Source organism: Thalassophryne amazonica, chromosome 8 (genome assembly GCF_902500255.1).
Source record: "Thalassophryne amazonica chromosome 8, fThaAma1.1, whole genome shotgun sequence".
NCBI classification, from domain to species: Eukaryota; Metazoa; Chordata; class Actinopteri; order Batrachoidiformes; family Batrachoididae; genus Thalassophryne; species Thalassophryne amazonica.
The window spans coordinates 69,810,238-69,834,008 of NC_047110.1; the positions used below are offsets into that span (position 1 = coordinate 69,810,238).

A 23,771-nucleotide genomic window follows, 5' to 3' on the forward strand; every position below is an offset into this window, starting at 1 on the left:
ACCATCAACTCCCCTAAAAAACAAAAAAAAAAATCCCTATGGAAATCCTCCAGATATATTTTATTTATTAAATGAGATGTAATTTTGCAACACCTTCCAAAAATGGACCTACATTATAATATTTGAATTTCAGCAGAAACTAAATTTTGTCAGTTTCGTAAAATTTGAAAGGTTGAACAGCTTTAACCTGTTCTTTCTTTCTTTCTTTTCGGTGTGATATGATAGCAAGTATAATTTTTTTGTACTTGGTAGTTCCAATCGTTTCCTTTCGAGGGCACGTTTGTGCGCTAATTCCCAGGTTTGCACCTTCCCTGGTAATATTTATCTAATATTTTCTGTTAATACTTGCTCTTGAAGAGAGAGAAGGCATAAATCTCCGTCACCAAAGAAATGAAACCGTGAACAAGCATAACGCAATCTTCAACCTCACCACTAGAGGTCAACAAATCCCGCACACTAAGCGCGACATTACACTTTTTTGAAACGCTTTAACACGTGTTTCAACCTGTTGGGAGACACCGTCTGGCTCATTACAATCATACATCCAGGACTTAATCCGTCTTTTAATCTTTGATTATTTGTTTATTATACAATCACAATCAACTGTCGATTAATGTGTGCCTGTCTGCACCGCCCGGGCGGGGTGTGCAGACATACATATGCAACGTATCAAAGCCTGGCTTATGTCTGTTTTTCTTTATATGTCTGGAAAGTTCTCTGCTCGCTGTTAAGCTTAGCTTGTTGTCGTTGAACGACCAGGCTATACGAAAACGTGGACTTCAACTTTCCGCGTCCAACGCGCATATTCCGCAGGTACAGAATAAGTCGAGTTTCTGCGTGGTGTGGTCTTTATTTACACAGTTATACACAAGTGAGTAAATTCTAGCTCGTGCGCCTACCTCGTTGATCAGTGTTAGTTAAGCTAGTTGACGCAGTCAACTCGACGATTATTTTTTACAGCCGCTGCTGTTAACCAGTATCACTTTGTACTGGTCTGTGGTACTGTAGCTTGTATAGGGTTAAAAAAAACACACACACAATAGGGAGAAGACTGACGGCACAATGACTGCAGAGGAGCAGACAAGTGAAGGACAACACGCCATCGCAATGGAAGGAGAAGATATTACACCAAATCACGACGGGGGCGTTTTAAAGGTGAGTTACAGTGTTAAAATCACATGGGTTAACTCGTGTTTGTTGTTAATCCCTTTCGGCTACTGGCTAAGCTAACGATAGTTAGCCTTTTGCGCGCGTGTGAAACACTTGACGAAACAGCTCGCGTCAACGGGCTTCAGTGTTTCTAACATAAAGCTACATTAACGCTTTTGGCAACAACAAAAAGGGATCACATTTAGTATAATTACACAAAGTAAAGAGAATCCGACTGCAGGGGTTCTCGTGATTTGTCCTCAGACCCCCATCACCTGCTTGTCGTATGTCACACCGGCGTTACAAAGCGGTGACCTTATGGATAATCTGAAATCTTCACGCCATTTCTGTATGCAGGGTAGTCTGCCCCCCCCCCCCCCCCCAAAAAAAAAAAAAAAAAACTGCTCATGGAGCCACTCGTGCGATGTATGCAAAGGTAGACAAACCTGAAAGATTTTGCACTCCTTAAACTGACCCGCCATTTTTGGAAGGGTGTTGCCTGCTTCTGGTTTTCGGAAGGAGGCTCTGAACCAATCATTCAGCTGCAGATTACTTACTCTTGAATGGCTTTTGGTTAGGCTCGTGGAAATGGTTAGGGTTGCACACACAGAATGCATAAAAAGTAAAATAAATAAAAATGGAGCAGTGCTTCTGCATCCCGGCAGTGGCTTTGCACAGTTCTGGAAGTCTTGCAGTATAACAGAATTGTCATCTGGGTCTGAATTTGGCATTTTCCACCCAGACTGCCTATATATGCATATATTGCCAGATACGGATGCGCAATGGACTACATATGCACAGAGTGGTGTGACATATTTCTGTTGAAATCTCTGATTGCTGTGTAATTTCCGGTTATAACGGATGCCAGTGTTTGATTCTGTTCAATATCTGAAAACTAATCAGTTTACAACGTTTCTAGTATTTTATTTATTTTGTCATTGTTCATATTTTTGTGGTTGTCTGTATCCTTCATGACACTGAAGAAGACCAAGTTTTCTTTCAGAGGAGAGAGGATAGCACATCGAGCTATCACTGCTGTGTACCCAAAATGTATGGCTTCTGCACGATGTAACTCTGTTTTGAGTTTTTTTTCTCTTTCCCGAAAGATGCTGAGCACCAAAGGAAATGGGTCATAAGTGTTCAGAGGGATCATTTTGTAGTAATGAGTGACACCAGAGTCTGTTCTCGGCATTTTCTGCCTGCTGATGTGATGCAGCCGTCAACCACACAGGTGCGCCATTTCTTTAAAAAAAAAAAAAAAAAAAAGGAACCATCCCTGTGTTTTTTTTTTTTTTTTTTTTTTTTTTTTTTTTTTTTTTTTTTTTTGAGTGGAACAGCTACTCCATTCCTGCCCCTCGTCCCAGTGTTTGGGAGTGAAGACAGCGACCAAACCCTCTCACTGATCACCTGGAAGAACCAGCGATGGACATAACTTTGCCTGACCACGACTGCTGCTCTTCTGTGGAGTCAGCTGCAGTGGCTCTGGCGCTTGACGAGACTTACCTGGAAGTTCCGGTGCCATAAGGCGTAGAATGCGAAACTAATGCCTGCATATAGGCAATATGCACCAGGTGGTGCATATTTCCAGATATGGATACACAATATGTGCCACCTGAGGCAGTCGTATTGCATTTTGGGATGGTGTGGGTAGTTTGAGGTAAGAAACTTCAAAATATTGCTAGTTTGGCTCAATATTTAGCTGTTAAATCTGAATTTATCAGAAGGCTTTTTGAATTTGACCTGAGAAGAGCAGAGGCAGCCATATTGTAGTTAATATTATACATTCAATTTGTGTAGATGAGGGTGGTGCAAATAGGAGTGTACTAAATCAAGGTTCAAGGAACTTTATTTGTTGTGCCAACTCACATTTACATGTTAATGGTACGAAATTAGTACTCATCCCGGTTATTTAGAAAAAAAAAACTTCTAAAACTATAGATATAAATAGAAACTATTAAATAAAATAAAAGCTGAAATTACCTATCCTAATTTACACCTCAGTGGTGTACATAGCCTTTGTCATTTCCACCTTAGCATACTGTGTGTGCAGAACATGAAGCAGTGGAGGAACTTGAATCATGACTCTGAATGCCTTTCGCACAGTCTGAACAGTACCCCCCTCTGATTGGTCCCCCTGCCTTAACTGCGCGTGCGTCATTTCGGAGCATCAGCAGCAGTTCACTGATTATCACCTCGTGATCATCTATCTCAGTGACAGATCTCTGAAGCTTTTGTACAACAATCATTTCCACATAAATTCAGCATTATTTCATAATAAAAGATGGGGGACCAATCAAAGTGCGACACCGGTGTGTCTGAATCTGACTGAGTCTGACTCAAACAATATAATGAATTTACTAAAGTGAAATAGCAAAATGTTATTTATATCACAATATTTTTGTTCAGTTGTCTTCTCTTTAAAATGGAAATGTATAGCACAGTATGCAAAGCTGGACATTGTTCCACAAGAAAAATAGTGTAGTCTTCACTGGTAATTTGTCTTTTACAGTAAGGGCCCTATCACACCTTAACGATTTAGCCCGCGTATGCCAACCGTATTAAAAATGCTGGCATAGGCTGGTGTACGTCTAATAAATTATGCAGCTGTCACACCTTGACAATTTAACCAGCATATGCTGCCAGCCCCGTTTCAATCGAGTGGCTCGGGTCAATACTGCACAGTGTGGTGCGGGTCAGAACAGTTGAGTCTGGCTTGGTTTGCATTTCACCTGCCAGTAGAAGCCTTTTGTTTGGCAGGTAGAACACTTAAATATTGACAAGCATGTCATCCAGCCTGCGTACGCTGTCATGCAGCGTCTCTTCTCCACATGGAGGCAAAACAGAGTAATTTAACATTATTTGATTATTGTCTTGGTGGATCATGGGATGTTTTTTTCATCGCATGCAGAAATCGACTGATGCATGTGGTAACCACTGAACGTGAATGAATGAGGTGATGCGACAATCGGATAACTTGCCTACAACTTATGTTGTAGGTAGGTTCCACATATGTGGAACGTATGAGACATACGCTTGCATGCATTGAATATATTGTGCATGCCCAAAATTTTCCAAGGTACTCGCCGTATTATGACACATATCAGCGTGCTTCAACGTGCTTTTAACTTACACAAAACTTACCCGTAAGTTATTAGATGTACGCCAGCATATGCCAGTGTTTTTAATATGCTTAGCATACGCTGGCTAAATTGTCAAGATGTGACTGGTGTAAGGAATGTAGTGTAATCTACATCTTGCAATCCAACAGTAAAAGAAATGAAAATATGAATATTTGTTACTACTCTTAGGGGTAGTAACAAAAGTGTATCCTCAAATCTAGCACTTCAACAAAACGTCTTACTGTAAAATGTAATGTGTTTCATGTCACTTCATGCTAAGCATAGGTCATAAATGTTTAAAAAGTGAAACATGTTAATGTTAGGTGGACAAAGCATTCGCTGCAGTCTTGAGAATTTACATACGGTAGTTTTAATCTAGTGAGCCAGGATCGCCTGATGTCTGTGGTAAATGAGATGTTAACAAGGCGCTGTGACTTTTTCAACTTGTGGCGCAAAGCCGGAGACCCGGTGGGGGGAGAAGGCGCCGCTGACTGATCTGGCGGTGAAACTGTGGCGCAAAGGGCCCGAGAGGGACTTTTCTTCAGCCACGTCAAGGAATTAAATTCTTTTTTTGAGTTGATTTCCAAAATCGGGATACTTTATGTGGATAATTTTTCTTCAGGACTTGATTATGAATCCACTTAAACAAACAGGTAAGACTTTATATTTACTTTGTGTGTGAATTTATGCTGCATGAAGACCGCAGCTTTCAGCTAATCAATGGACAGCATCAATTGATGTATTTTGACTTGTGAGAAAGCCTGTAAAAATCCATAAATTAGTTGCATCCTTGTTTAAGCTGCAGTGTTCAAAGCGTGTGGAAAAAAGTAGCAGTTTATAATCCGGAAATTACGGTATATCAGTCAGGCTCTAATGTGTATCCAATCTTACCATTTCCATAGACGTTCCATTTTCATTGATAGATGCAGAGTGGCACAGATCTGATATGAGGTGGGGGAGGGGAGGGGTAAATCACATATATTTACATTATACAAAAAAGGGTCAGAATTGTCATTTGCAGGACAGTGAGAGAAATTGGATTCACATTCTATCAGCAGGTAGTGTGAATGTACATAATTTGGGTAAGTTTTATTTTTTTTCTCTCTGTTAAGCATAGCATTGTTTTTTTTGTTGAAAACCTGTTGTTTGTGTGTGGTTTTAGTTGGTGAAGAGGGAAGGCACAGGCACAGAGCTGCCTATGACTGGTGACAAAGTGTTTGTACATTATGTGGGCACACTTCTGGATGGTACTCAGTTTGACTCGAGCAGAGATAGAGGAGACAAGTTTAGTTTCGAACTGGGCAAAGGTTGGTTCGCATCTTGTAAAGTCAAACAGTTACCTGCCATGGAATCAGAGCTAGGTTTTTTTTATCAGTCTTCTTTGTGTTTAGGTCAGGTAATAAAGGCGTGGGACATCGCTGTAGCTACGATGAAAGTCGGGGAGTTGTGCCAGATCATGTGTAAGCCAGCATATGCTTATGGGAGTGCAGGGAGCCCACCCAAGATACCCCCCAGTGCCACTCTGCTGTTTGAGGTAAGTCCGTCACTATACCCACTTACGATGTTCGCAGGGATGAGAATTCCCCACCAATCGGCGGTTTCCCAACTTTTGGGGTTCATTTTGGCACCTGTCGATGTAGTTTCCTTCTTAATGAAGCCATAGCTAATTATTCCCTCGTTGTCAACCAAGACAGTGACCAAAAAAGAACTCCACAGGATCCTCTGAATTCAGTTAAATATTTTACTTAAAAAAAATATAAACAAAACAGTAATTGGTACAAAGTTGTCCACAAAGAGAAAATAAAACTGAGTGGGAAAGATTGAGAAAGAGAGATAAAAAAAAACAAAAAAAACTGTGTGGCTCCACTTCATGCAGCCTGACTAAAAAACAAACCAGGCAGTCACACCTACACACAAGCCCATGTTTGGCTGCAATTAAACGTGCCCAACCACTTAAAGCCGCAAGGGGCACTACAAAAATGTCACGTAAGGAATACAGATGAACTCTCAATACGAAATATCCACACACATTTAAAGTGCAATGAATTAAATATTACTCACTGTAAATACTGTAAATAGTCCTTATTTAAAAGAATAAACATAAATAGCCATCAACTTACATTATTCTCCAAATATTGATGAACTAAAATTGCACTTAGGCTCCTACAGTCCATTAGGGCTGTCACGATTAGGAATTTCTGGAGACGATTAATTGTCAGACAAATAATTGCGATTGCCGAATATATTGTCTTTTTTTTTTTTTTTCCTTTTTTCTTTTTCCCTTCTTTATATTCTACTATTGTAGTATAATTACACAACTCTGGAAGAACGGTTGGCTTCTGTGAGTGGAGAAACTGGGAATGGTGCAACATTTTTATTTTTATCTTCATTTTACATACAGTCCCAACTTTTTCTGAATTGTGGTTGTTTCTGTTGCATTTCTGAAATTGTTTCTCCTCTTCAGTCACGTTTTGTGCTTAAACACTGCATTAAGCCCATATTGAACAAATAAATACCTTTGCAAAGTAACAGCTGTTAAAGTTCAGAGTTCTCACCTGCTTTTTGTGATCTGTGCGTCTGAACATCACCACAGCTTCTCCATGTCAGGGGTTTTTTGTTTTGTTTTTGTGGCTCAGTTCATTCATATAGTCTCATTTTTTAAATATGTTTTTAAAGCTATTTGACCGTTTATTTCATCTCATGATCTCATAAATTCAGCATATGACGCGCACATGGTGTGAACAGGACGGTAACGGCAGAACCACACCTTTAGAGAAAGTTCAGAGAGAAGTAAAGGCAGCTCCACGTTTTGGGTTTTTTTTTTTTTTGTTTTTTTTTTTTACTTGTTCACTCGGGTTAAAATCCTCTCTGTTCAGCGCTCGCTGCGCACTGATGGTTTTCAGACTGTAACGTGTCGCGCCTGTATTCAGGAATCTCCCTTGCGCACCCCCTCCCTCCCAGCCTGCAGCCTGTTGACTCTGCGCGCGCGCACACACACACCGACAGCTCCGCATTTTAGACGGCTTTTGAAGAAGATGGCCACTGTTTTAATCGGCCGTCTTATCCAAACGGCAGGACGGATCGCTCTTCAGCCTCCATGTTATTGTCCCGCCTTAAGACGAGAGTGAGGCTGCAGTACAATGACGATTCTGAGTCGTTTTATGCTTTGTGGGATGTGATGTTTGTGACAGTTCTCACATTAGCCACCGGGTGTTGCTGTTACACTGAGCAGTGTGGTGTGCATAAGAGGCTCGCCTTAAGTGTAGAAGTTAGTAGAACAACTGCTAAGCTAAGAGATGAGCACATCGCTCCGCAGTTTGTGTCCGTAATGCATCACATAGTACTCCATTCTCGCATGAGATACTGCACCAAGCAAAAAGAAGTTTAGAAAGTTTTTGATGAAGAAATGCGTGTGCTGGAGAGGTTAAAAAAAATGAAGATAAGTGTGTTCCAGAGATTGGAAAAGTTTGCATGGACGTGGCTGGACAAAGTAGGACCGCTGAAGTTTGATGAAAAGGGAGACGATCTGAACTTCAAACTTGGTGGCTTTTTCTCGAACGTTAACGCCACAGGGGTTGTGATGTGCAACTTTTGCCACAATCAGACAGTGAACTGTGTACAAGGAGGAAGTGCTGCACTGAAAAATTATGTTCTCACAGCGAAACGCAGAGTGTCCGGGCGGCTCAGAACACTGAAAATTAAGCAGCACTTTATATTAACAAAGCAGCCAAGCAACCTGCAGCCCTGTAGCTGTCTGCTTTGATGTCAGACCGAATCTACTGCTGAGGTAAGTTAGTACTTAATAAAAAAAAAAAAAATGAACTGGGGGGAGACACAAATGAACACCCATAATTCCTTGATTAATAAGCTCAGGTTTGTTTGTTTTTTTTTTTGTTTTTTTTCCCAAACTGTGTGCAGACCTGGTGTAACAGTCTAATCATCCAAGACCAGCGAAGTTTAACACATATTCTAATCCAATTACATTTTTTCCCACAAATCTGATTAGTTAATCGTGAGGTTTGTTTTTTTTTTTTTGTTTTTTTTTGCGTGTACCGTATTTTAAGGTACAGTATGAACAGTGTAGATTCAATTAAGTGATTAATATATGGTTACTGGATGGAGTAGTGCTGTGTTGGAGGTTGGTGCTTTAATAGTTGAACAACTGCTAATGCTGAGGCAATGGCAAAAAAAAACTAGCTGTACTGGTGTGGCTGTAGAAATTACTGTGTATTCATCATAACTTTATTGCTTTTCTGGTGATAGTTGGTTAACAGAAGCAGTGTGTGGTGTGATGTCTGAAGAGTAATTAATTCAAGGCTAGAATTATAACCAGCTTCTAGAGACAAACTTTATTTTCATAATTGGGGTAGATTCTATCATGGGATGTACTAGGGCAGGGGTGGCCAAGTTCAGTCCTCGAGTGCCACCTTCCTGACACTCTTAGTTGTCTCCCTGCTCCAACACACCTGAAATCCAATGAAAGGCTCATTAAAAGTCTGCTAATGAGTCTTTCATTGGATTCAGGTTTGTTGGAGCAGGGAGACAACTAAGAGTTTCAGGAAGGTGGCTCTCGAGGACCGAACTTGGCCACCCCTGTACTAGGGGGAATGTCTGGTGACAATAAATTTTGATACAATTTATTATTCATTCAGGCCAAGATTTTAAACAAAGGTATAAATGAGAGCATTTTTTAATCCACATATAAAGTAATATTTTCATCTGTTAAAATTCACTAGAATAGTTCCTTTTAAAGTGTGAAAAATTCAAACAATTTTCCCCTGGGGGGGTGCACCCTCTCCCGCACCCTGTCCCTCACAGTTGCCCACCAGTGTTCTTCCTTCCTGACTGTTCTCATCCCTGTGTTTGAGAGTTTGATTCAGGCTGGATCTTATTCCAGCATGCATTGGCTGAGAGGCACATTACATGCCCAACAAGTGGACAGTCCACCACAAGGGTAACGCACACAGAGGTGTGGGCATTCACACCAACAGTCAATATGGGATCTTGGATTGTAACCGTGCACCTTCCTCACGGTTTGGTATGAATCATGATACGAGTACAAATTACTTATTTATTTTGCTGCATTGCATTTTGCATAAATGGATTAAATCTATATACTAAGCATGGAGGTCCCATTCTTTGTCCCCAGTGTTCTCTGGATCTGCTCACCTCACACATAATCTCTACACTCTTCATCTTTCCATATCCTCTGTAGTTACAGACGCACATCATGTTTCTTTCACAAATCCCCTTAATTGCCCACATTTTGTGGTTAATTAGAACCGCCGCTCTGTATTTTTTTTTTCTCACCAGATGACGTTTTTGCCTCACAAGTATGAATCCGTCCAGCTTCCATGTATGACATTCAATGCATTGTCACTGAGCACTGCTCTTTTTTTTTTTTCCGTATTTCATGAAGATAGGTCATTGAAAATTATCTGAGGATGTTTTCTAGAGTAAAAACATCCACAGATTTCAAATGTGTGCCAGCTATTATGGTTCGGGCGCTACAGGCCCCATTTTGATGCCTAAAAAAGCGTGCGAGTAGGGCCCAAAAAATGCATTAAAACAGTATAGTTTTGTGAAAGCATTGCTTCTTAATTATTGCAAACAAATGTCAGCATGTTTTTATTACTTTCTTTCCAGTCTTGCCTTGAACTTCATGCATTCTCATAATTTATTATAATCTGTCATTCCCATCATATTTCAGTATACACTAGGTGGCAGCTGTTGCTGCTGTAAATGTGTATTACTGCCACCTGGTGTGATAGATCAATTTTATTGACAACTTCATAACGTAATCAGAAAAAGTTACATCCACTTTAATTACACTACAGAGTCAGTTGTTTCATAATTATTAGGACTTTTAAAAAAGATGATGTTTAACCTTTTTAAATAAGGGGTCAGTGTCTCTGTTATAGCTACTACTTCAAAATGTTTTGAAAGCTTACATTTGGAAGCTAATAATATGTTGTCTCAGTATACTGCTCCACACTTTCCCGGGTAAGTCACTCACAATTGGTACACTCTTTCTTCACCATCCGAAGGAGGGGTACTTTGCTAGTAAATAAATAAAGAAATCTGAACATGACTTAAAATTCATAGTTAATGATATGGGCAGCAATAATCCAACTACTGACCTAATTAAATAAGAAAATGTCTTGATTAATATTTAATTCATTGTCCTCTATGCCTTACATGTTGCAAAATACTGTAAAAATTGCAATGGGAAGTCATACTCTGAAGTGTATACACGTCTACAGTGGACTTCAGTAATCTGAGTACCGTATTTTCCAGAGTATAAGTCACATTGGTCCAAAAATGCCTCTTTAAGAGGGGGAAAAAAAAACAAGTATATAACACACATACATAATGTCACATTTATTGCTTCATGCAAGAATACGCATAATGGATTTAGTTGCCATATTATTTATTTATTTATAAGGCACATGGTGTTGAGGAGCACAGCTAATTCGCTAATTAATGTTACTGTAAAGGCACAAAATACGAGTAAACTGTTTCTTTCAGCCACTGAACAGATGATCATATGTGAGATGATTGTACGATGTAATTTAAGCTCCTTTTTAGTACATTTGTAAAATAAACTCACCATTAGACCCCCGTCATACATAGCAAGAATTTGCAGGAATTGGGAAGAATAAGCCGGAACCGGGGGGAAAAAGCTTAAACCTTGAGGCACAGTCGGGAGGGACAGACAGACAGTCAGACAGCACACACACAAAGACATGAATGTCTGTTTCCGTGCATTTTTACTTTGCAGTTTGTGTCATGAGACACTCTTTGCTGTTTAATAGATATTTAGTCATATATTTGATTAAAGTGAGCATGAATTGTATTTTGAGCCCGACATGAGAAAAAGCTCAAAATAGTAACACCATCATGATCACTCATTTAAAGAACCGTTTAAGTGTGCTCCGACTCTGTTAACACATGCTAAAAGTAATCAAGCCCTGTTAGGAAATTTCCACCTGTCTTGTTTTTTTGTTTGTTTTTTAAACGAAAAAGCAGTTTAATGTATGTTTATCATTTAAAGTGTAAAGAAAATTTAGAGTTACAGTATAGACTTCTCATAGTTGTCCACTGTTCGGTATGTGTATTCTGGAATAAAATATTGGAGTGGTAGGGCAGGTGCATGCGTGCATCTAACAGTCACCAGTTTGTTAATCTGCATGTTTGGTGTTTGTTTGTTTGTTTTTGTGTGTGTGTGTAGTCTGTGAACCCAAGCAGACATTGGCCCTAGGTGGACTAGAAGCATGACTTGTTGCCATCAAGGGTGACACAATAGCAGTAACCACAGAACCACTTGATTAGTCTCAGGTTATTAGGATAGTCAAGCAACCTTAGAGATTGACTGTGCTAAGGTAATTTGAGTTTAAATTCTAATTGGTTTTTTTTTGGGGGGGGGGTTTGATGGATTATATCTTGATGTGTTACTTGCATGAAAATTGTCTGGAGCTGTAATGTTTCATGTCTACACAACTGTAGGTGGAACTGTTTGAATTCCGAGGGGAGGACATATCTGAAGATGAGGATGGAGGAATTATTCGTCGCATTATTACTAAAGGGCAGGGGTATTCCAAGCCTAATGAAGGATCTGTTGTTGAAGGTAAGGCAGTGTGATCTGGATAATGTTGACGTAATCGTTGTGCAGTAACACAACAGTAGGCATTGTCACTCTGTAATAAAATAATTTCAGATCTCTCTCTCTCTCTCTATCTATATATATATATATATCTATATATATATATCTATATATATATATCTATATTAGTGTGTGTGTATACCGATAAATATTAGAGACTCTACAGCTTTCCACATTTTTATTAAGTTGTAGGACTAGAATTATCAGTTATTGTCAAAGTTTTTGGAACACTGTTTTGAGAAGTGCTCTCCAAAGAAACTTTTCATCATTTACAAATGGGGTATTTTGATTGACAGCCAGGAGATGGTTCCAGTTATACAGGAATCACACGTCTCAACCTCCCCAGAAATGTCTATGCCAGACTTAGACCAATAATCGAACTTCAGATTCAGAAGGAATGCAGGTTCCATCCTGGTTGTGAAACACTGGACCAGCTCTTTACCCTTGCCTGGATATTGGAGGCAACATGGGAATATGCCCAGTCATTCTGCATCAGTTTTTTTTTTTTCCCTGTTTAGAGAACTGTGAGGTGGCTGCCTTATTCAAATTTCATTCTGTCTCAATCTTGCTTGGTGTTAGTACTTGGCTTTGCCCAAGGTAAATGTTCAGGCAAAAGACAATAATATTGCCCCGTCTGGCAAAAAATAAGTCTTAGTCTCCCTGGTTTTTGAGTGTCATTTATGTTGCTTTTTAGCTCTAAAATAATCACAGGCACAATCACACATTTATTAGATCAGCCTACACAGTAGCACAACACCTCTGGACTGGAAGTAGAGCAACTCTGCTCCTTCGCATTGAAAAGTGCCAGCTGATGTGGTATTGGCATCTGGTGAGGATGCCCTCTGGTCATCTCACCAGGGAGGTCTTCCAGGCATGTCAACTGGGAGGGGGTCCCCGGAAGACCAAGGACACACTGAAGGAATTACATCCCCCAGCTGGCTTGGGAATGCCTTGCAATCCCACAGGATGAGTTGGAGGGCCTGGCTGAGGATAGGGAAGTTTGAGATGAGCTTCTTTGTCTTCTGTCACTGTTACCCGGATAAGTGGCAGAAAATGACAGAATGAAATTGTGTCTGTTGTATATTAAAGGCTTGTGGGTGAAGTCTGATTTGTAGCAGGAACTGACTGCAGCCCTTTTTTTCTTTTTTTTTTTGCATCTTGCAGTAACTGTGGAGGGAAGCTTTGAGGGCCGCGTGTTTGACCAGAGAGAACTGAAGTTTGAGATTGGAGATGGTGAAACACTTGGCTTGCCGACTGGAGTGGAGAAATCAATCATGGCTATGGAACAGGATGAGGAGGCTTGCTTCATTATTAAGCCCAAGTATGCTCATGTTTACCTGTTTGTTCATCGTTAGTTATTTTAAATTACACAGTTGTGGGTATAGGATTATTGATTAGCTGATAAGACTTTCAACAGTATGATAACTTGACGTTAACTTGACTTGATGTTATCTCAAGGTATTACAGTGGTCCCTTGTTTATCGCAGGAGTTGCGTTCTAAAAATAGCCCGCAATAGGCGAAATCCGTGAAGTAGTCAGCGTTATTTTTTACAAATATTATAGATGTTTTAAGGCTGTAAAACCCCTCACTACACACTTTATACACTTTTCTCAAACAGGCATTAACGTTTTCTCTCCTGTGTAAACACTCTCAAAGTTCAAACCTTAGTAGAAAAATAACACCAACCTGTTTTCAAGCCCAAATGTGTTTGTTTTTTTTGTTTTTTTTTTGAGAAATAAAAATAGAACGTTTTCCTATAAATAATTATGATGGCTTTTAGAACTAACAAATTTAATTTTAACAATCATCCTACGAGGTTGGACACACAAGAAAATATTAATAGTGACTGACCAGTATTTCACAGTTCCTCTGATCGCGCCTCTTTGTCGTGGTGCTGCTCCGCTGTTGCACATTTTTCCACTGAGTGACACCTCGGTGCAGGTGTCTTTTCCCAAGTGAAGAACAGAGTTATGGGTAGTTGTTGGCGCTCTTTTTTTCTTCTGGGCGAGAAGATTCTTATAAACAGACATGCAGAACGCAATGCGCATGCTCTCCCTTCGCGGTGCCGCGACCGGCCTGCTTGATGAGGACGCAGAACACAATGCGCTGTAAAAAAAAAAAAAAAAAGCATGCAAAATTGGACTAAAAAAATCAGCGAAACTGCGAGGCCGCTAAAGGTGAACCGCGTTATAGTGAGGGACCACTGTACACAGAATTACACATCTGCTCACATTCCCATCTGCCACATAGCCACTGTCTCTGACACTGGGCAGATCCATCATTTTAGATTTCTTTCATTAATGATTACATGGGTTGGAGCAGCATGGTTGCTAGCTCACAGCAAATAAGTTGTTTTGGCAACCTCCCATAATGCCTTGTGCGTACAGTCATTCCAGGGCTGCAGTTTGCATGAAGAAACTTTGACATTGCTTCCTGTTGTGGGATTTAAGGCATTCATTTAATCTGGTTTGCAGCATTACGTATCCTTCTGTTAATCGTTTGTCACTTTTTCAGTTTTACACATAGTTTTTTCAGGGGGAACCTTCCATTAAAGTCTTCACTGCAGATCTTTGAATGCTTTTTGGGGAATGTGAGGTGTCTATCTACCCCATTCCTATGGACTTTTGCCTGATATCTGAAATATTTCCACACTCCTTCAGCCATGATGCACATGTTTGAACAACACAGAATTCATTGATTAAACCATATGGGACAATGTTAGGCTTGTCTGGAGCTCATACAATCAAACAAGAAATCATGGCGGTTTTGAAACCTTGGCATTGTCAAACTGCAGTATACCATGGAACCAGTAATCAGCCTATGCATGGACATTTTGTATATGATATTGTCACCATGAAGGGTTTATCAAAAATGATCACAAGGCTTTTTTTTTTTTTTTTTTTTAATGAAGCAGTTCATCCAAATGTAAATATGCACTGACACCCCCGTGAATACTTGTACAAGTTCAGTGAAAGCACATATCGCTTCTCACAATCACAATAACCAGAGCTGTGAAAACTCCAGATCTGTGGATTTTGGGAGGGGGGGGTGTTAGTGTTGGACTCCGATCGTCACTGAGTTTTTAAAATGCCTATCGCAGAGTTGTTTTTTCCATTTTTACGACGCCGTGCACGTTTTATAATTTCACAGAGGCTGTGTTCTGCGGAACTCCCAGGAGAAAAATGGCTCACTCAAAGAGTGGCTGTTAGAACAGTTGTCCGTGGCACATGTCTGTGTCACGGAGCGATGTCAGACAAAGGGAAGGTGGCGAGAAAGGCAGTGTCAAAAAGTTTGATAAGGACTCGAGACTCTGGAATTGCCGCTCTTCATGAACACATCCGAAAGATGAAAGAAACAGGAAAAGCGAACTGCATCTTGTGCCCTCAGGAAACATGGTAGATTTTTTTTTTTTCTGGAAAATAAACATTGTGCTGTTCAAACAGATTTCAGACAAGATTATGTGACTATTATTACTATTAATAATCTAGACTTTTTCTTTCATTGGACAAAAGACATTGTGGCTTTGAATGGATTTACAGGAATGTACACAAGAATATAAATCGACTTTTTGTTAATGTAGACTTTCTTTCATTGGGAGGAAAAAGGACATTGTGGCTTTGAATGGATTTACAGGAATTTACACAAGAATATAAATAGAATTTTTATTAATGTAGACCTTTCATTGGGGAAAAAGACATTGTGACTTTGAATGAATTTACACAAGAATATAGACTTTTTATTGATGTAGACCTTCTTTCATTGGGAAAAAAGACATTGTGGCTTTGAATGAATTTACACAAGAATGTGAGTGACTTTTTTACGATGAGGTACGAGGGTATGCTGAAAAGTTCTAAGGGTGACTATGATGCAGTTGTCGAATTGAACAAATTCAGGGTTATTTTTCTACATAGTCTCCCTGTAACTCCACACACTTCTTCCAGCGGTGCTTGAGTGCTTCGATTCCCTTGGCATAGAAGCTTTCATCTTGAGTCAAAATAGCCCTCAACGGCAGCCATCACCTCATCATTGCTCCGATAGTGCTTCTCAGCCAAGTTTTTTTTTTTTTTCAGGTTTGGGAACAGATGAAAGTCCAAGGGTGCCAAGTCAGGGGAGTATGGTGGGTGATCTACCAGTTCGAATCCACACTCGTGGATAGTGGCCATGGCCACTGTTGACTTGTGAGCTGGGGCATTGTCTTGATGGAACAGCACCCCTTTTGTCAGCTTTCCTGGTCGCTTCTTTTTGATAGCCTCGCGTAACTGTCTCAGTAGGTTAGAATAGTACTGTCCATTTATGGTTTGTCCCTTTTCAAGATAGTCCACGAACACAATGCCCTTGGCATCCCAGAAAACTGACCTTCCCCGCAGACGAAAAGACCTTGGCCTTCTTTGGAGGTGGTGACCTTGGGTGTTTCCACTGCATTGATTGTGTTTTTGTTTTTTGTTTTTTGTCTCTGGTTCAAAGTGGGGTGAACCCAACACTTATCCTGGGTAAGAAAACGTTCCATGTAATTGACTAGATCCTCTTCAAATTGCGCCAAGTTTGCCTTCGACATGACTAGCCTGGTGCGTTTCTGATCAGGCGTCAGAAGACGTGGCACCCACCGAGCTGACACCTTTGACATTCCAAGTTCTTGATGCAGAATGTGTTCAATTCTCTCACGGGATATTCCCACAGCATCTGCTAGCTGATTAATCATCGATCGTCTGTCGTCCATCACCATTTCATGAACAAGGTCAATGTTTTTCTGGGTTGTGGCTGTTGCACGCCGCCCAGACCTTGGGTCATCTTCAGGGTTCTCTCTGCCCCTCTTAAATTCAGCTGCCCACTTCTGCACTGTAGACACGGAGGGAGCTTCATCCCCTAATGTAGCAACCATATCCGCATGAATGTCCTCGGGCTTTAACCCCTTCTTATGCAGGTACTTAATCACACCGCGATGCCAGATTTTGTCCATTTTTGCCATTTCCCTCTACCACGAACTTTCAAACTTAGCTATGAACCACAAACTACCTCACAACCTGGAAGAAAATAACAGTGATCAGAAGAGTTGAACTTAATGCATACCAAGTTTTATTGAAATGGCATATCTCCTTCTTGGTGAGCCTTAGAACTTTTCAGCCTACCCTCGTATGTTATTGATATTTTACAAGGATTTTCAAACTATTCTACAAGCTTTAGCTGTGATTTTTGAAATGCTTTAACAGTCTTTTCAGTCTTCATGAATATGATGTATTTTAATTGTTCTGAGTTAATACAGAATTTGGTTTACAATTGAAAGGGAAATGTATCCAGGTCCTACTTCCATGTCATATTCTTTTATTTCAACATTATCATTGACAGTTCAAATCAAAGGTTGAATCTAGGATCATTTAAATATGCGCTTCTTTTGAGAATTTTTTTCTTCTTTTGGGGCCCCCTCGACCCTGGCCAGCTCCAGGAGAGCCCCCCAGACCCCCTGCAAATTTTCCTTGGATTTCAGTTTTCATTTCACAGCCCTGAATAACTGAACATAAATCTCTGTTTTGCAGATATGGCTTTGGAAAAGCAGGAAATGCAAACTACAACATTCCTGGTGGAGCTACATTGCAGTACAAGATCAAACTAACCGCTTTCGAAAAGGTATAATGTTGTTTTCCAAACATAGGATGGCTTTAGTTGATAAGCTGGGTACAGGCTGTCAACCAGTATTTCCTTTTCAAACAGCAAACTGATGTTGGCTTGGCTTTGTTTAGGCTAAGGAATCGTGGGAGATGAACACATCAGAGAAACTGGAACAGAGTGTCATTGTTAAAGAGAAGGGAACACAGTATTTTAAGGTGTGTAGAGTTGGACCTACCATAACTGTACAGTAACAGGATACTGAAGTTTTAATTTATTTAATGCATTGATTGTTGTGCTTCAGGAGGGAAAATTCAAGCAAGCATCAGTGCAGTATAAAAGAATTGTGTCATGGTTGGAACATGAATCTGGTTTGTCAGAGGACGATGAGAAAAAGTCTAAAGCTTTGCGACTGGCTGCTCATCTGAACTTGGCGATGTGCTTTCTTAAGCTACAAGAGCCAAACCAAGCTTTGGAAAACTGTGACAAGGTATGTGATGTTTCTTTTATCTTCACACTTAGCAGGAAGCTTGTTTACCTGGTTTGTGGTGTGTTTTTTGGGTTAAATGAATGATTTGTCCTTGTAGGCTTTGGAGTTGGATGGCACGAGCGAGAAGGCATTGTTCCGGAGGGGAGAAGCACTGTTTGGTATGAAGGAGTTTGAGAAGGCGAGAGATGACTTCCAGCGAGTTGTTCAGCTGTATCCTGCAAACAAAGCTGCCAAGAGCCAGGTATAAAAATCTTATTAAAAGATTCCAACCAAAATGTTATGCTTTCATGAACATCTGATGGTTGTTTGCAGGATGAGTCATAAACTAATTATTAAGTTCTTTCCCCTTGGAGTGTCTTTGTGGCCTGATGGTCAGCATAAATAACCCGATTCAAAATGCTCAGTGCAGTGATGACATACACACATTTCAAAGTATCAAGCATAGACAAAATGGTACATGGGCTTCTAAACAGCTAAGTTTTATTAAAGATAAAATGTCTGGGCTCATGTCCATGAAATTAGGCATTTTTGTATATGTTGCGTGGGGCTGGAATTTTTACCTTCATCTTTGACCTTAATTGTTGAGCAGTCCAAATCAAAATCATATCGTTCTTCCACCCATAGAACCAGTGTGCAGTTTAATCCAAATTGGGTTAGGAATTCTTAAAATATCTTGTAAAATTCATACAAACACTGTGTAGACTAAGGGGTGGGTGTTACAGGAGTGTACGTCTGCAGCTGTATCACTAATAAGTTTTAATCCAGTGTGGCTCTGTAAAACTCTGAAGTCAAAGATACATGATCTTACAAATACAAGGCTTTAGATTTGTACACATTTTATTGTATTAAGTTGCTTAATTTTAGTACTTAATATTTATTTTAATGTCATCCATCTATCTATTTATTTATTTGATAAAACAGAAAAGTGATGCAACTTTTTACCATTAACTAAGCTAATCAGTTATAAACTTTTTATATATGCACACAGTTCCTTTCTTTGATTTGATTGCACATGACAGCACAGTAATATTTGCTGATGAAATATGTGTAAAAAAAAAAAAAAACTAGTTAAAAGCACTACAACCTGATTTTTCTTTAAAAATATAGAGGTTATCTAAAAATCTAGTTTTGTCACAATAAAACGTTTATGAAGTGGAATGGTGAAAAATTCTTTCTTAGAAGTACAACTGCAAATCAGACAAAGGTAGGATGATATAGAAAATACAAAAATAAAAACAGCAACAAAATCCACAGGGATCCTTTCTTTTACTTTGACTTCCATTTCACTGCAGACAGTATGAGCCCAAGATATTTCTTATATTTTGTGCTCAACTTCATTTGTCATTTTTGTGTGTGTGTATGTGAACAAATTTTTATTGAATAATTTTTACACGCGCATTGCATTATGGGTACATTAGTTTCCTGACGTCAGTGTTTGGTCGGTATAAGACAGTTACTGAAATGTGTGGTGGGTTTTACAAATAAATCTGTATTTATAGATATGTCATTTTTTTTCACACTGCCATCTGCTGGCAGTAGATGGGAGCATGAAGAGCATTTGCCACACATTTGCTAAGCATGTGTGTCTACACGATAAAAATTAGTCCATGACTCTAAAACATATATAGCTGATATTTTCACTTTGTAAAACGACAGACGTGATATTAATTTTAATAACTTGTCCGGAAGTAGTTTGTTTAAAGTTATAAGTCAAAACTGTCTGCCTGTACAAGACTCCAGTGAAATGACCAGCAGGTCTGTATGGTGTGAAGAGAAATTATCTTTTTTTTTTTTTTTTTTTTTTTTTTTTTTTTTTTTGCTTCCCTCCCTCCTTTTCTTTCTGGTAGTCAGCGCTGCTCTGCCTGCAGAGGATAGAGCTCTACCATTCATGGCTGTCTGTCTTTTACAAAACATGTAACAGACAGGTACTTAAATCTTTGATTTCAGACTTTGTAAACATTTTTAACTGTTAAGCTTTATTTACTCTGCCCGCAAAAAAAATATGTTAGTGGTCTGAAAGTTATAGGAACTAAATTTATCAGAAGCTAACTGGTCCACTGATGGTTTTCAGAGTAATGTATAAAGTTAATTCGTTAATGAAATAATGAAATCTATTCGTGGGGCACATTTACCTCACGTGATAAACCAAAGGTCGTTTTTTGGAGCGACGTGTTACTAGTTGGCCCGTTTGAATAGCCATCTGGCTGCTTGCTCCAATGCGCCATTACGCACAGCGATCAGTGAAAGTGAGCAGATGCAGGGCCTCTGATGACAATCTCACGTGCTCAAACAGTGTGAGTTTTAGAGATGCTCCACTCATTACCTGTGAATGTTATTGAATAAGCCTGTGGCAAGCTCTCTCTCACTCCAGTGTAAAGCACTGGAGTGTGGGGGGAGGGGCTGCTCCTCAGAGTGTAAATGAGCCAAAGTGTCAAAGCTGCTTTCAGAGCAGGACAGAACACTCCAAAACACAGTAGAAGTAGAAGTTTGTGATGTGACCTTTTTGTAATAGCAGACAGAAATTGCTTCGAGATGAAGACAAACAAAACGCATAGACCATTTGGTGTATATTGTTCAAAATGTGCATTTGTGTTTATTGTTTGAACCTTTCTGTTGTGCAGTCTTTCACACAAGAGCCCAAATTACCTTTAAAGTGTCAAAACAGTTGTTTATTATAGTTTACTGTATGTTTTGAATAAGTATGTAGAAAATTATTTTCTGCTTTACTTTTTCCTTATTTCTGATTGTAAACCTTTATTACACTTATAAAACACAAGTATAGCATAGATATTCTGAAAGTACAGGTTGTCCTGGGGAAAAAAAGACGTAAAACTTGATTGTGGGATGCCGGGAGAACTGTTAACAGCAATAAGAAAACATGAACTGTCCAAAAAATGTCCTCGGACCCCAGAGGGTTAATAATACAATGCAAAACATCATTCTGCATACATTACAAAGGCCTGCCTGCAGTCCTGGCCTGTCCCCAATAGAGAATTTGTGGAGAATTTTAAAATGAAAAAAATGCAACAACAGCCCTGTACTGTTGCACAATTTAAGGTGTGTTTGCAAGAATAATGGGACAAAATGAGCACTTGAAATGCTTCGTCATTTGGTATCCTCAATGCCAAAATGCTTATAAGTGTGAGTAGGAATGGCAACATAACAGATTGATCAATATTTTAGCATCCCAACTTTTTTGGAATGTGTTGTAGGAACGAATGCTTATTAACAAATGAAATGAAGCTGACCACACAAAGAATGATATATCTTTGGTTTATACAGTCTGCATTGAAATAGAGGTAAAGATAAATACAAGGATAACTGTTGTCGTCATGCCCCCCCACCCACCCCAAAGGTGCTCAGACATCATGAGAACAGTACATCAGCTGTAAACTTTTTAATTCATTCTCCTAAACCCATCCATTTTAAGTCTAACTTTGGTGTATGTTCCTACAACACTTCCAGGTTGGCTGATATTTTGGATGTGTGAACATTAAACTAGTGAGATCACAATACAGTGAAACTTCTCCAATCCCATATGACTTTATAATGTGTGTGTTGTACAGTGTCCTCAAAGTATTGGAACACTTGGTATTTCACACATTTTAATTTATTTATTCCATTTCAAATATAAAAAATTATAAAATTATCTTCCTTAAACTCAAACTGAAAGCAATCTCTATAACTTCATATAAAGTAATTAAAAATATAAAAACTAAGATGATGGGTTGCACATATAATGGGCCCCTTTGGTATAACACCTGTAAATAATCAGTTTAGAGGATGGATACATGAACATTTCCAAGTCACTGAATGTGTTGGACTTCATTTACATCAGTTATGAAGAAATACAAACAGTATGACACTCTGTGATAAATCTGTGTGGAGTAGACAGTACTCAAACAGTGACTGTACAAGAAGAAGGGTGAGGAAAGCCACCAAGACTCCCAGACAACCCAGAAGAAGTTACAGGCTTCTGTGGCTGTTTGGAGAAACTGTGCATAGTGCATGTTTTGCATTTTGTATCCCCAGTTATACAGCTTCATGATGAAGTGGTATAGAGGAGGATTTACTTAACAAGACCTGAAAGTTCAGCTACAGTTTGTTAGAAGGTTGATCTGAGATGCAAGCCTAGATTTGATGTTTTGGTGGAAGAAAATCCTCCTCTGTACCACTTCATTCAGATAGGATGCATGCAAATGTTTTTTTGTGATATCGTGACAGTGCATTAAAAATAGTTGTGAGTTAAAATTGTGGGGGGCATAACAAATGAGCAAAATTTAGGCACATGGCAGAGCTTTTGTGGTTAGGTCAAATAGTATGAGATTAACACCTGAGATTTGAGTATGTTAAATATCTGAACAGAGAGTGAAATGTTTTGCTGTTTAACTCATTCATGTTTGTTCGACTTTTGTCAGGTGGTTCTTTGTCACAAACACATAAAGGAGCAACATGAGAAGGACAAACGTGTCTATGCAAACATGTTCCAGAGGTTTGCAGACATAGATTCCAAGGTGAAGAATTGCCTTTTTTACACCCACCAGTAGAGGGGGTCCAAACTGCTGCTTCTTTTTTTTTTTTTCTTTTTAGCTCACCAACGGACTGAAACATCTTTTAATGTATCGTTTGCTTCCCCCCTCTCTTATGAACAGAAAGAGGCCGAGAGAATGAAGAATGAAAGCAAGGAGAACGGTGAAGCGATGGAAGTCGAGAATGGAGAAAAGGGAGGCGATAGTGACGCAAAGTTATAAGCGTTCCGATGGCAAGGCAATCGGCATCTGTACTTAAGACTTTTGTAACTTCAGCCATTTCTGTTTTAAAGTTTGTTTGTCGGATTCAGCTGTTTGAGATTAAGTTTGTCAGTAAGAACACTGACAGGGTGTGTCTTTTGTCTTTAGGCTTTGCTGTGGCAGCTGGCTAAGTGGGCGGGGCTTCTCTAGCTAATGGCACAATGAAGCACGGTTTTAAACGAGCTTTGTGCCTCTACCCCAACCCCGGAACCGTTTCACACCGTTGCTTTGTGCATGTTTTCATAGCAAGTTCTTTTGGGCGGGTGGGTAGGAAATGTGCAGAATCTCAACTTTACACCTGTCAAGGGCTAGACCATACTACAGTGCTCTGTCCACCTCATTCATGAGCCTACAGATCAATTTCTGGTGGCTGTCTATGTACATTTGCTGTGCGAGTGTGAAAACAGTAGTGTTTCTGTCCCTGAAGTGTGTATGTAGCGGCACTGTGGATAATCAGAATAACAAGGCGTTAGCTGTGAATAGCTGTGAGTTTACGCTTCTTTCTCGACATTAAACGGGAGCTACTGTAGCTCCTCGGGTACAAGACTGTTTAGCTTTGCTTTGGAAATACTGACTTTGTACTCCTTTCTGGTGTTGTGTTTGTAATTTCTGTGGTGTTCTCAGAGTGATGAATTAACTGGAATACACGTTAAAGCAGCTATGAATTAAACCATTGATTAGCTTCTCCAGAACGCATTCACATAAACTATTAAGTCTTAACCTTCTTTTACTGTAAAGGGTATTGCATAAACTGCTCAAAGTCCAGGCTGTCCAAACTGCAGAAAATGTGACAGTGTTGTGGCTGTAAGAGGACAGAAAGCTGGACTAATTTAATTCAGGGCTGAGCCTAGGCTTTCTTGTGCCTCCCTGACAGAAGGATTCAGCACCGAATAAAAACAAATAAATAATCAACAGAGTGATTCTACTTGGTGTTCATGACTAAAGGTCCCCTGACACT

The 23,771-nt window shown here is 39.6% G+C and overlaps 2 protein-coding genes across 2 annotated transcripts in view; one reads left to right on the forward strand and one right to left on the reverse strand.

Annotated features, from left to right (window-relative positions):
• The window catches only part of ddx11 (DEAD/H (Asp-Glu-Ala-Asp/His) box helicase 11), a 30,661-nt gene extending 27,112 nt beyond the window's left edge, over positions 1 to 3,549 (reverse strand). The window contains exon 1 of the mRNA XM_034176581.1: positions 1,596 to 3,549. The gene's annotated coding sequence lies outside the window, so the exon portion shown is untranslated. The remainder of the gene's footprint in view (positions 1 to 1,595) is intronic.
• On the forward strand, positions 676 to 23,625 carry fkbp4 (FKBP prolyl isomerase 4). The gene is made up of 11 exons (XM_034176588.1): positions 676 to 1,155; positions 5,431 to 5,575; positions 5,660 to 5,802; positions 11,775 to 11,895; positions 13,096 to 13,252; positions 17,464 to 17,554; positions 17,668 to 17,751; positions 17,838 to 18,023; positions 18,121 to 18,264; positions 22,442 to 22,537; positions 22,676 to 23,625. Exons 1-11 carry the CDS (start codon positions 1,063 to 1,065, stop codon positions 22,772 to 22,774), a joined length of 1,359 nt encoding a protein of 452 aa, XP_034032479.1. The 5' UTR covers positions 676 to 1,062; the 3' UTR covers positions 22,775 to 23,625.
• The last annotated feature ends 146 nt before the right edge of the window (positions 23,626 to 23,771 follow it).

Coding starts and splice junctions, on each gene's coding strand:
- fkbp4 (XM_034176588.1), top strand. CDS start 1,063: ATGACTGCAGAGGAGCAGACAAGTGAAGGACAACACGCCATCGCAATG. Junction 18,265..22,441: donor ACAAAGCTGCCAAGAGCCAG/GTATAAAAATCT, acceptor GACTTTTGTCAG/GTGGTTCTTTGTCACAAACA. Junction 22,538..22,675: donor TTGCAGACATAGATTCCAAG/GTGAAGAATTGC, acceptor TCTTATGAACAG/AAAGAGGCCGAGAGAATGAA.